The 13169-nt window shown below is 37.4% G+C and overlaps 2 protein-coding genes across 2 annotated transcripts; both read right to left on the bottom strand.

Annotated features, from left to right (window-relative positions):
- Positions 1-31: 31 nt before the first annotated feature.
- Positions 32-4883, bottom strand: LOC131769653 (splicing factor 3A subunit 2-like). Its single transcript, XM_059085394.2, has 9 exons — positions 4698-4883; positions 4272-4343; positions 3806-3852; positions 3513-3564; positions 2806-2863; positions 2559-2608; positions 1339-1479; positions 1085-1153; positions 32-329 (listed from the first exon to the last, which is right to left on the bottom strand). The coding sequence occupies exons 1-9, from the start codon at positions 4821-4823 to the stop codon at positions 171-173; spliced, it is 774 nt and encodes a 257-aa protein (XP_058941377.1). The 5' UTR covers positions 4824-4883; the 3' UTR covers positions 32-170.
- Positions 4884-6639: 1756 nt separating this feature from the next.
- Positions 6640-8872, bottom strand: LOC136280040 (uncharacterized). The gene has a single exon (XM_066164648.1). It carries the CDS (start codon positions 8870-8872, stop codon positions 6716-6718), a length of 2157 nt encoding a protein of 718 aa, XP_066020745.1. The 3' UTR covers positions 6640-6715.
- Positions 8873-13169: the final 4297 nt, after the last annotated feature.

Below are 13169 nucleotides of genomic sequence, written 5' to 3'. Positions count from 1 at the left end.
TATTTTCTGTTGAAACCAAAGAGACAGAGCCTTCCCAAGTTGTAAATTCCACTTTATTACATAGATGATAGTATTTAAGAGTCTCCTAAATCAATTTTACTCTTTAGTCAAACTCAAAGTGTCAAAAAGAAAGCATGGTCCTAAAAAGTTAACATAAACAACATAGCTTATCAGCGCTGAGCAAATGGGTTGAGTGGATTGGCAGATGGAATGTTCCTCGGAGGAGGTGGGGCTAAACCTGGTGGCACACCTGGCTGATTGACACTTCTCTTCTGCTGTTGCTGTTGAATTTGAATGGGAGTCAACCGGAAATGAAACTGAAGGAAAAACTGTAAGAAACGAGAACAGAGTGTTAACTTTAATGTTAAACCATACAGGAAACCCTAAAATGAAAACCTCTTGGCTACAAAATTCCTAGGTTTAATGTACAATAGAGTTCATTGATAATATTTTTTTTTGCAGGACCAAACTTGTTGTTAACTTAAAATGGAAACAAACCCCAATGAATGGAAGATGGGTCTCATGAACCAGACAACACAAGTTACTTAGCTTTCTTAGATTTACTTTTCACCCTCATTTGCCATCAGCCATGTGGAAGGGCTAAACTTCCACTAATCTAACCTAACTTTAATATCTTTACAGTAAATTGAGTTTCAAACTTAAGGCAGTGAAGTCCAGTATTGATAAGAGTCTGAGGGGTGTAAGCAGGATTTTCTGCAAGGGGGGGGGGGGGGAAAGAGAGGAGGAGGGGGGGGGGAAGAGAGTTGTTTCCAATGCTGGTATTTGGAGGAATACCAGATCTTTTCATAATGGCAAATCATCAGTATTTCTTAACATAAGTAAGGGTCACATGTATCTTAAGATGAGTCCCAACTATGCCCCCAGGTGGTATAACCTGCCCTCTAGCTATGCCTTTTCCTTTCCTTGCTACTACCATTTGATCAATGTCTCCTAATTCTTAGATTGCACATTTTTATGAACTTCAGTATCGGTGTTACAGTGTATTACAGTTCATAGATACATGTAATTTAACCTTAATATGATATCTCCTCCCATAATAATTACATGCTGAATATGTTCTGACCTGTTTTGTGTCTTTATTCCATTCAGTCCAAAGTCTCCCTTCATCTTTGTCAATTTCCCGACTTGGAATCTGTGATGAAAAAAATTTAATATCCATAAAACAATTCAAAATCTCTATTTGACCCATTGTCCAAAAAGAATTTAACTGATGATTGACCAATCATGAAGCATAATTTTGTGGGTGAGGGTGGACCTTAGTTTACATGATGTAAAGTTAAACAGAGAGATCATCAAAAGGCTAAAACAAGTAATCACCTTGAATGCTATTGTTTCATACGGCTCTGCTGCAAACAGGAGATACTGCCACGCCTTGTCAGGAGGTTCAATTCTCTGTTCATAGGCTGACATGAAACGGTGTCTTGGAGTGATGCCTTCTGCTATCTCTGGGTAATCCACCTGGTAAACATTCATGACTACAAGTTACTAGAAGTCTTCTTAAAATTCATTGGCTGATTGATTTAATTCCATTATCTTATTTAAACATAGTGGTTGAATGCATCAGTAATGAAGGGAATATTCCTGGGATTCACCCAATAAATAACACTTAAGGAATTCACTGCTGAATACATTTTCAAGTTCACTCAGTTAAAATAAAAAAAAGAAATTGTGATCACTTAAATTGCATTCAGCATTTGGAGGCAGGAAACAGGTTTGTTTTTAACAGCAAGCAGAAGAAAAATTTTTACACAAAGATCATGTAGTTACAAAGAAATTACTTAAAGCAACTGCAAGTCAAAAAGTGATGTACCAATGGAAAAAAATAGCCAGGCAAAGAAAGGTTTGGGTCTTAGGCCTGGTTCACATATAGTGTCAAAATTTGAGAAAATGTGCATATCAAATTTATTACACACAGGAAGTTATCTTGTATTTTTCTTGTAGACTGCCTGTTGAAGGTGTTTAGTATTATGTGATATTGGATGGTTACCATCAATCTGGAGCTGTCTATGACTGTTTGGAAGCTTTTGAGCAAACTTATGAAGTGAGATTTTAAACACCTCGAGATATTTTGGAGTTTTTTCAGTCAAATTTAACCAATGTAAACAAATTTTGATATAAATATTTGATTGATATTGTCATATAACATCAGTGCACCAAAGGCCATAACCCTTAAAAGGGCTGTGGGTTTGTGAGTTCACTTCCCATCTCACCACCCCCTCCCCCCCCCACATTCCCATACAGTTTTTCATTTTACAGGCCCTCACATGCTTTATAATGCATTATTTTTGTCTGAAAATACACCACAGAGTGGTATAAACCAGTGTGAAAATGCTCAAGGAAAAATTGTGTAGAATGAAACAATTAATAAAAAAATTGTCTAATCAAATCTCTCTGTGCTAGTATTTTATTTTATTTTCAATTTGTACACTGACTTAGTGGCATTCTTGGTGGTTTCCTTGATGCATCAGATATTAAATAAACCTTTCATTGTTTACAGCGGCAATGAAAGTATGTCCACAAAGATACACACATATTACCTGAAAGAGTAAACTATGCTGTCCAGTATCGGGATCTCTCTGCTTTGTAACTTATTACAAGAAAGGAAAAGAACAATACAGCAAGGTGTTAGCAAAATATAAAAAGATTTTGAATTTGTTTAATTTGAATTTTCCTTCATCCACAAAACATTGCTAGAGCTCCTAACCAAAATTACAACTTGTTTTTAAAAAAAAAAAATAAACCCAGCCAAATTTTTAAAACTTTAACATGAACATATTCTAATACCTTTGTAGCCAGGGCGACCAATTTTAACAAACTTTTTAACAGATACTCTTGGTTTTTCCTGTAAAAAAAATAAAAAGGTAATTTACAAACTTTAAACAAAATGCCTTTTTTTCTTGAAAAAACAACTTTCCTTTGTACACAAGCATCCCTTTCCTAGTTTGACGAACAATTACCAAAAAAAAAGGAGAGCAATGGATGTCCTAAATAACTATAAGGGCCTAGATAAACAAGGAAATCACCCTTGGGAGCACAGATTTAGTCTAAAATATGAAGTTTTAGGATGAATTACAGTTTACATATGGCAGCTTGCATGTTTGCATAAAACAATTGAAACATAAAACACATCAGGATAAAAAAGATGGTCAAAATCCACATCAAATTTATCTAAAGGTAAAAGTAAATGATACCTAAAACCAAATATAATAAAACTGCCTGAGATGTAGTATTTTAATCCTTATACTCCTGGTAGTGACTATATCTATACATTATCCTGCTAACAGGTATTGAGGATTTCAAACTTATCAGGTAGAAGTTGTTATCTTGATCTAAAATCAAATTCTTGTAACCAATTTACAATGGAATGTGCATCAGCTAGAGAGGAGAGTCAACAATCAGATCTTGGGAGTTAAAGGATTGATCATGGACGACTCAGTTATGAGAAAATTACATGCTGACTCTTATTAAGTGTCACAACATTAGGTACTCACAGGTGCTGGTTGAGCTGGGGCCTCCTTTGCTTCTTTAGCAGCTCGACGAGCCCTATGGAGTTAAGTCATAAATGTTATTCTAAGAATTGTTAATCTGGATGTATTTCTACATGTACAGTATGTCAGCTATTTATTCAATCAGCAAGGCAGACTTTCATTCTTCCTGCATCCTACATGTACCTACACTAGTTATTGCTCATATGCACCAATAATTGTTTCAGTTTCACTATGTAATGTCTTCCAGTATTAGGATAATGTGATTTCTAGTTATTATGATTAACATAACTCCTTACAGATTTGACTGATGTTTTTTTCCTTGGGTATGGGCAAGATAGCTTCCCTTTAAAAAAATAAAAAATAACAATCAATGCATAAATCTGGGTTACTCAGAGTGTAGTGATGATGGATAGATTACTTTTCCATTTGGTACAGTTTGCTATTTTTCAGCTGAATCACTTTTCAGCAGATAAATGCAAGCAAGACAAACTGTAGCATCAGAACTTGTGTAGTCACTTTATTTTATTTACTGAGATACAGAATTAATTTTGTGAACTCTCAATATTTGGAGGTGGAATTTGCATTTGATCTTAATTATTATAATTATATCTGGCCATTTAAAACATCCAAATAAGACAGATGTGAAATTATTTTCAATGGAAATTTACTCCAAAGAAAAAATTTCCATAGCTTTCCCTTGATTAAAGTATCATCGATTAGCGAACAAGGTAACATAAGTTACTTCGAAGCTAAACACCTTACCTCATTGTTGTGAAGAGTAAGACATAATTTGCATTCGTAAGAACCAAGATGATTTTTCATAAAATAGGGATCCTGAAAATCAAAAAGGATATAAGTTCAACATCACTCCTTAAAATAAAATAATCTTGAAAATACCATCAGTAACTGTATTAATGAAAACCTCAACAAAAATCACATCGTTATATTGTTACCTTGTGGTAAACTTTCAAAAGAACGTGGAAATAGTAAAGTTGAAAATACGTTGAACATGTATGTGTATACCAATAATGAAGCCGAAAACCGTAAAGTCGAGAGCTCTTCATACCATATGCTCATAGATTTTTGCTAATGTACGCGTGCAAGTCCTATCGTGGGCCATGCACGCGAGTTAAAACAAGCTCGTGCACACATTGTGAACCAACGACGTAAACTATGAAATATATTTACCTTGTTGAGATCGATTGTTTCTAAAGCAAGCTGTCGCAGACGTTCTCGACGGTCTCTATTCGATTCTGACCACGAAGCTACACCACCCGAGCCCGTTTTTCCTCCTGCGCGGTTTTGAAAATCCATGTCGGACAAAGTGCGATAAGGAAAACGTTGATGAAGAAATATGGCGGCTGTGGATGTAAGAGAGACTGGAACAAAGAGGGCCTCTGGGTAACGCCTCGCTTTCGCGCGATCAATGTGATCGTTTCCATAGATCGAATCGACTAAATTTCTCTCTTGTGTGTTCTGATGATAAGATGTATGGCGCCAATTGTACCACCCGGTGCTTTCGTAAATCAACTCTACCCCAACCTTCACACACATTATTGATGGAGGGAGAGAGAGAGAGAGAGAGGGAGAGAGGGAGAGAGAGAGAGAGAGAGAGAGAGAGAGAGAGAGAGAGAGAGAGAGAGAGAGAGAGAGAGAGAGAGAGAGATTAAAGGGCACTTTTGCAACGTAAATTCGGGCACTTATGTCACGTTAGGGCACTTTTGTCACGTACCTAAGGGCACTTTTGTCACGTTAGGGCACTTATGCAACATACCATAGGGCACTTTCGTCACCTTAGGGCACTTATGTAACGTACCATAGGGCACTTTCGTCCCTGTCTCCAGTTTTTGTGTCTAGTATAAAACTGAAGAAATGAAATCTAAATCAAACATAGTTTTTTGTTTATTTAGAAATACAAACAAGCCTACAAGCAGAGTCACTCTCTGCAATCTTCATGCTGATTCACAACTTTAACGTAACCTGTTTCTCGTGTAACGGCGTGAAAAATAGTTAATTTTATCGTTAGGTAAGGCATTTTTTAATATAGAATCCATTTATCAGCATATTTGGAACATTTTAAGCGATACTTGCAAAAACAGTGGAGGGTTCCTTCAAACGTAACCTGTTTCTCATGTAACGGCGAAAAAGTCAATCTACATTGAACGTACTTTGCTTTCTCTTTAGAGATAAAACTAACCTATAAGCAGAGTCACTCTCTGCAGTTTTCATGCTAATTAACAACTTTAACGTAACCTGTTTCTCATGTGACGGCGGAGAAGTTAATCCACATTGAACGTAATTTGTTTTCTCTTTACAAATAAAATTTAACCTATGGGCAGAGTCACTCTCTGCAGTTTTCATGCTAATTAATAACTTTAACGTAACCTGTTTCTCATATAACGGCGAGATAGTTGATCTATATTTAACGTATTTTTTTTTATTTTTACAAATACAAACTAACCTTTAAGCAGAGTCACTCTCTGCAGTCTTCATGCTAATTCACAACTGTAACGTAACCTGTTTCTCGTTTAACGTAACCTGTTTCTCGTGTAACATTGACCGTACTTTGCTTTCTCTTTAGAGATAAAACTAACCTACAAGCAGAGTCACTCTCTGCAGTTTTCATGCTTATTAATAACTTAAACGTAACTTGTTTCTCATTTAACGGCGAGATAGTTGATCTACATTTAACGTAGTTTGTTTTCTCTTTAGAAATACAAACAAACTAATCTATAGGCAGAGTCACTCTCTGCAGTTTTCATGGTAATATAATATCTTAAACGTAACCTGTTTCTCATGTAACGGCGAGATAGTCGATCTATATTGAATGTATTTTTTTTTTCTTTTTACAAATACAAACTAACCTATAAGCAGAGTCACTCTCTGCAGTCTTCATGCTAATTCACAACTTTAACGTAACCTGTTTCTCGTGTAACGGCGTGAAAAAAAGTCAATTTTAAACATACTTTGTTTTCCCTTTAGAAATATAAACTAACCTTTAAGCAGAGTCACTCTCTGCAGTTTTCATGCTAATTAATAAGTTTAATGTAACTTGTTTTTTATGTAACGGCGTGAAAGTTAATCTACATTAAAAATAGATTGTTTTCTCTTTAGAATACAAACTAACCTACCAGCGTCGTCACTATCTACGGTTTTCATGCCAGCCTTACAATTTAGCTGACAAAAAGCGTTGCTTGGCAAATTGTTCATTTCTTCTGATTCAACCTTCTCTCGTATTTCAAACGATTGATTATTTGCTTCAATTTGAACTCGTGTAACATCGCTTTCCCCTCCTCCTCTTTGCCAAGCATATCTTTGACGGCAGTTTGGGATATTACCCCTGATTTTACCATGCCACCACATACCTTAAGTAGGTACTTCCTGTGATCATCACTAAAGATGTTCCTCGACACATAGCTTGAATTTGAAGGAGGTACCATCGATACACTGCTCTCTTCATTGGAAAAGAAGCGGGACATCTTGTCGGCTAAAGAGTCACTTTCTTTGGGCAGTTCAGGACTTTTTGGGGGCTGTTCAGCTGAAGGTTTGTCGTCATCAATATCTGAAGGTTGGGAGTTGCTTTTGTCATTAAAGCGCCACTCACTTCGAATCTTGTCATAGACCTTTCTTGGGTGAAGAAGACGGAGGACGGGATGCTCTTGAATCTTTTCCCTCACTTCTGCCATGGTAATTGATTTACTTTCAATTTCTGTGAAAAATACATCTTTTAAAGTAGCCACCTGTTCCTCGTCCCACAGCATGCGCTCCTTGTTGTTTCTGTCATCGGCTTCTAAAGGGACATCGTGAGAAGTCGTAGCGGTTGGTAGGGTATCTTCTACGCCTTTTTTCGGTTCAGCCGATCTCATAATGGTGGGAAGGCTGCTTGCCGCTTGTACGCACGCTTCCTCTTTCTTTTTAAGTCGGTAAAATCTCTCAGCTGTCCCTTCTTTATGCGCCATGAGGTCGGCCAGATCTGATTTCATTCCTTTATGTCGTGTGTGCACTTTGGTGACTGCTGACTTGCGAAAAATAGTTGATGTCACGTGCCCTTCCATTCCTCCCTTCCTCCACGCTGCGTTAATGGCAGTGGATATCTGGCCGGACTCTAATTTAGAACCATTCCAAGACAGGAACACACTTCTTTTGTTACTTCCATACTCTTCACTTGTGGAATCTTCCATCTGGCTTCGCATTTCACTGACGTACAATCTTAAATACGAGAACAGTGATAATGACAACACCACGCGTGCCGGGCCGTGAGTATCCGCCGTTTTGTGGTCCTTGACGCTTATGACCATGCTATCATCCACTCTCTTTGCCGCCTTATATTCTTCCAGTGTCATATTTGCCAACACACCAGAACGGTGTGCATTGGCAATAGTGATTTCAAGGAGAATAAAATCTCTGACGAGAGTGTACATGGACTGGTTAACTTGTAACGAATGCGCTCCACTTAGTTGTTCCAAAAGGTTAACAGCGCTCCGTGCTGCCTCACTGCGTTCATATTCGTTGACCATTTCAGGGGTCACTAAATTGCTAAGGTCATTGTCCATCTTCTCAAGATACCGCCGTTTACTATCCTTCCTATACGACATGGACCAAAGACGTGCTTTCTCTTGAATTTGTTGCACAAGGGCAAGATCAACAGCCACACTTTCAGGTTTCTCGGCAACCACGTACGAACAGAAATGCCTTAAACTGAGGAGATAGGCTTTGACGGTATCGGCTGTATACTTTGCTTCTGCTTGCTTCAAAAAAGTGTCGCGAACAAGGGTTTTGTTGAACAACGACTCAAACTGCAGCGAAGGATCAATTATCTGCAATATACGGAACAATTGCGAGGCATGTTGCTTTGATAATTTCTTATCCTTTCTACCGCCATCTGCTGACTGCAACCAGCTGCGGAAGGAGGATACTACATTTATCTCATCTTCTACGTTTGAAGAATAAGCTTCTTCTGCCGATTCCATAATGGCTTGCTCTTCTTCAGAAGGTTCCGTGTTGTTCGTCTGCACCTCCACTTCATCTTCTGACTCGGCGAGAGAACATTTTTTTATCTTTGTTTCCTCTTCTGTACGAAAACGTTTAACTTGTTCAGACGGTTTCCAGGTTTTGACTGAGCGTGCTTCTCTCAAAATCTTTTTGTAAAATGGTGACCCTACTGGGATGTCCCGATGAACTTGACGTATATGATTAGATAAGCGCTTCACCACTGATTTACACCCTTGAATTGGGCAGGCTCGATGACGGTGATAGTCAGTGTATATCTTCTTGCCCTCACTTGATTCTGACTTGTTATTCTTTACAGGTTTCGGCTCAAAACTTTTTCTCATCCCATAGCTCGATGTTGCTTTTCTTGCCATCTCCTTGCTCCAGTCATGAACCTCCCTTAAGTGTCGAGGGATGTCTATGACGTCTGCTTTACAACCCTTTAAAGGGCACCTGCGTCGTGGTCTTTTCTTCTGGACATTCTTAGCTGTCGAACCTTTGAACTTTTTTACGCCATCTTTTTTACTGTCTTCTTCATCTTCGTCATCTTCACTGCTCTTCTGAGTCCAACCTCTGCTCTCAGAGTATTCACTGTCTCTTGAAGGACTCCGACTTTCATAATCTTCGACATCTATTTCCACTTCATTGTCGTCGTGTTCTTTACAAAATCTTGCCCAGGCATTTCGAGTATTCTCTAGTTCACATCTCCGCTGTAACCGAGATGCAGAAGTTGTTTGAGTTACAATTTGAATATGAAACGTCAATAGAAATACTATATACAAGAAATGGTTGTTTTGTTTTGTTTCAACCTGAGCAACATCATCAACAATGACTGCATTTTTTATTTAGAAAAAGGGAAAACAATGTCAGTGCTATAACATTCCATTAAAATAAGAGAATTAATATTCCTATATCAATAAATTACAACCCTACATGTACATATTTGCAATATAAACGAGATGAGAGGATACACTTCGTCTTTTTAACATACTTACATATCAAGAAAAGAGTTGACTTAGACTATTGCAATTCGAAGTAGTAAGCAAAATGTTGATCTACTTCTGGTCCACTATCCTGCAATCTTTTGGGTCCAGAGCTCTCAGGGTGGATAAATTAATTAATTATGAATTTTAAAGTGTTGCTTAAATGTGGTGGCCATCTTGGTTTTTACATACAATTTAACCCCCCCCAAAAAAAAAAAAAAAGAAACAACAAGAGCAACAACAAGAAAACAATATATAAACAAATAAACGCCGATTCCGTATTATCTTTATTAATTTGAAAAAAGAAAAACTTGAGGTTGAGGTTAAAAAGGTATGCTCCGGGGAAGGCTTCAACTTATTACGTTTTATGTATAGCGATTTTTAGATGAATTAAAAGAGTTTCTTAAGGCAAGGAGGCAAGCACACAACAGCAGACGCTTTGTGAGGAAAGAAAAGGAAGAATCAAACAGCTAGAGGTTACCACAACATAAGAAATGTTTATTACTTAACTTGTATAAAAATTATTGTTAAGGTACACTGAGATTGTATTGAAGGTTACTTATTCCACCTAATTGAATAAGGATCGCAGTTACAAGGAATTATCTGTGGAGATTTTATGTTTCATGACCGTTTGTTAGTTTTGAAACGCTGCTTGTTTTATTAATTTCCCACAAACTTCCTCTCAACTATATTTAGTCATTATTCAAGTCATATACGTGATCTAAAATAAGGTTTCAGTAGAATCGTGATTTCCTGATAAGTTAAATCATAGTTCTAAAATTTTTCTGCTAGGAAATAGGTTTTGTTGTGGGCGCTACATCTTTTACAACGCCCCAGTTTTTTCGCGTATCATAGCCGATAAAGGACGACGCGCAACGTTAGTTAGTCAGAGAAGTTAGTAGAAGCTACACCGCTACTTTGCTAAGATCAGAAGGATCCACGTTACCGCTATCTTTTGGTGCGAGTCGTCAACCAAAGTACGCAAGTCTTTCTACTTTGTTGTTAATTAAGTCGCAAATTATTAGTCTTTTCTCTTTCACGAGAAGAAGCTTTCATTTAGTCATTTTTATAAGTTTGCAAAGGATCATTTCTCGAGTTTTATCATTACTAGTATTATTGTCAAGCAATCTTGTCAACCAATTGTCTGTTGCTTTTACCAAATTGTCACTGCTTTACGTTCGTTTAGTCACTCTGTTCAGCACAAGATTGTTGATTATATCTTCGCGTGATATTGTGTTTATTACACGAGCTTATCATCTTAGTCTATTAGTTTTTAAGTATCAATAAGCACGTCTGTTTATTCACGTTATGAGCTCGCTAGTTTTTTTTATCGTTGTTCTATTTTTGTTAGTCGTATCTTTAGCTTTATCTAAGTTAGATTATATTTTTAATTATCGTATTTCAGTTCGAACCTACTTTACTACTTCACCTACTATCATCGCCACCAGAATCAACTTTGGTCTTCGCTATTTTCATGTCAAACGCTACCGATTGTGATCTAGACCTGTAAACTTTGATCTTTCATTAAATCAGTTTAAATCTATCAAGTGGAGTTCGAATATTGCCACCTCGCACCGCGCTACCCCTGTAGTTGTTGAAGATTTAAAAAAGGTGCAACCTCTAGAATCTTTGCATCTACACCGTTACTTTAACAGGATCACTTAAAATTACAGCCAACAAAATGCTTTAAGGGGCCTTTTATAGGCACGCACCGTGTTTCAGTGAGCAAGTATAACACAAGCGCGCATTTTGCGGTCATTTGTGTTTGGCTTGTGTTAAGTACACGAATGCAAGCTATCTTTCATTTTACAGCTTGGTTCAACTCCTATCAAAAACAGTACAGAAAAAAAGAGGCAGTAAAGAGACTGGAATAACATATTATTTGGCAGAAAAAATAAAGGAAAACCTAGGCGTGCTGCCTCATGCATCTAGAATATAGCAGAGATAAAACTTCATCGACATCACATAGTTAGTTACAATGGTTAAACCTTATCAAACACATTTGTTAACTTAAGAAACCCACCTTTTCAATCAGATCTTTGTCTCCTGTCATTATAGCTTTGGCCAGATTTGACTTTCCAATTTTAATTTGCTCAAGTAGATCCTGATCACTCATTTTTGAAATGCTAAAAGATGCATAAAGAAATTAGAATACTAAATGAGAATATAAGACAACAGGCTTGGCGCATGGAGCTGGTTTACACGACCGTAACATCGCGCGTTTGCACTAATTTCGTGTTTAGAGAAAGGCACGATTTCTGCACAAAGGCTTGAACAAAATTTAGCACGGTTTAAGACAAAGCCAGTTCGGCACGGTTTTTGAGCAGTTTTGGTACAGGCAAGGCACGGTTTAGGAACGGTTTAAGTGCACTTTATGCACACTTATGCACGCTTATGTAGCACGTTCGATGGAAATTTTTGATCACAACTGCCGCGTTGATTTGTCAGCCGTCAGTGAGCCGGTTCGATTTTGCGTGTCGACGTTTGTTCACATCTTATCAAAATCTGATTTTGGACAGCCTATTTACAGCATTTTGAAGTTCAATTTACGGCCGTGATCGCCAGTAGCGTCCACCAGGCCAACAAACATATAAACAGTTCTACAATAGTCGGGATTCGAAACTGATTTAACGTTGCAAAAAAAAAAAAAACGTGCCAAAGAAACGTTCCCTGATAGTAACAACAGTAATGGCATTGATTTTCACATTAATACAACTTACATGACATGGTGTCACTTCTTGTCACGCGATTCTCAGATGATGGGGTGAGCATCGAAATCAGCGGGTGATTTCTAGAAATCAAAAGGAATAGAAAACGCTGTAGCTACGATATAATGTGAACCATAGGAATGCATGCTTACTTATACGGACTGAATGGACGATCATCAGATGGAAAACAAGTTTTGAGTCAAATTCGATAACTGCGTCGACCACGTGCTTTTATGACAGTTTTCAAGTTTATGCTTAAAAGAACAGGGCACTGTAAATCTGATCAAATTTTCGAAGACGTTGTTAAATACTATGCACATGTAACACCCTTATTTCTTTATATTAAAGCCTACAGATGCGAAAGACGAAGAATAGTTAAAACACATATTTGCTTACCTTTATCTCGAAGTCTTCGATGACAGCCATTTCAAGTACGCTTCACGAAGTGTAGTTTTATGATGCCAGATAAATTGCGTCCAAGCTTTTCGCTTGCAAAGCAATTGGTCAAAAGTGTCTCGCATTTTTCTCTGTAAATCCGACTTCCATCAATAGTTTACGAATCTTCCTAATATAAATCACAACTTTGATTGTTTTTAAGTCGTTCCTGTTTTTCTTAAGAAAATATTGTTGCTATCTGGCCAGCCCCGGTGAAGTGTAGGGTTAGTCAACTCCTTAGCTGGTAAATGTTTATTATTGTAATTAGTGTTCTTATTATCATGATTAAATTGAAGGTATCCTTTGAAAGAGTATGCGCCAAAAGGTAAGGATTGACACGTAGGGGTTAGGGGAAAAGCCTTCCAGGTACGAAGCTTTTCTTAATTTGCCGGAGTGGAAAAGAGTCGCAAAAAAGCACGATTTTGTTATTTGAAGATTGAGAATGTTTTAGGGTCTAGTATATCTACTTAAAATTATAATGACGTTTACTTCACTGATTGCAGCACATTTTCTAAACGTTGCCCTAAGTGCCCTAAAACGTTTCG

This window comes from Pocillopora verrucosa, chromosome 3 (assembly GCF_036669915.1).
Source record: "Pocillopora verrucosa isolate sample1 chromosome 3, ASM3666991v2, whole genome shotgun sequence".
Lineage (NCBI taxonomy): Eukaryota > Metazoa > Cnidaria > Anthozoa > Scleractinia > Pocilloporidae > Pocillopora > Pocillopora verrucosa.
Note: the sequence above shows the minus strand (reverse complement) of the source record. Positions and strands in the feature narration are given on the sequence as shown.

Coding starts and splice junctions, on each gene's coding strand:
- LOC136280040 (XM_066164648.1), bottom strand. CDS start 8,872: ATGGCAAGAAAAGCAACATCGAGCTATGGGATGAGAAAAAGTTTTGAG.
- LOC131769653 (XM_059085394.2), bottom strand. CDS start 4,823: ATGGATTTTCAAAACCGCGCAGGAGGAAAAACGGGCTCGGGTGGTGTA. Junction 3,853..4,271: donor TTACTCTTCACAACAATGAG/GTAAGGTGTTTA, acceptor ATTTTTTTAAAG/GGAAGCTATCTTGCCCATAC. Junction 1,480..2,558: donor AGCATAGTTTACTCTTTCAG/GTAATATGTGTG, acceptor AATGTTTACCAG/GTGGATTACCCAGAGATAGC.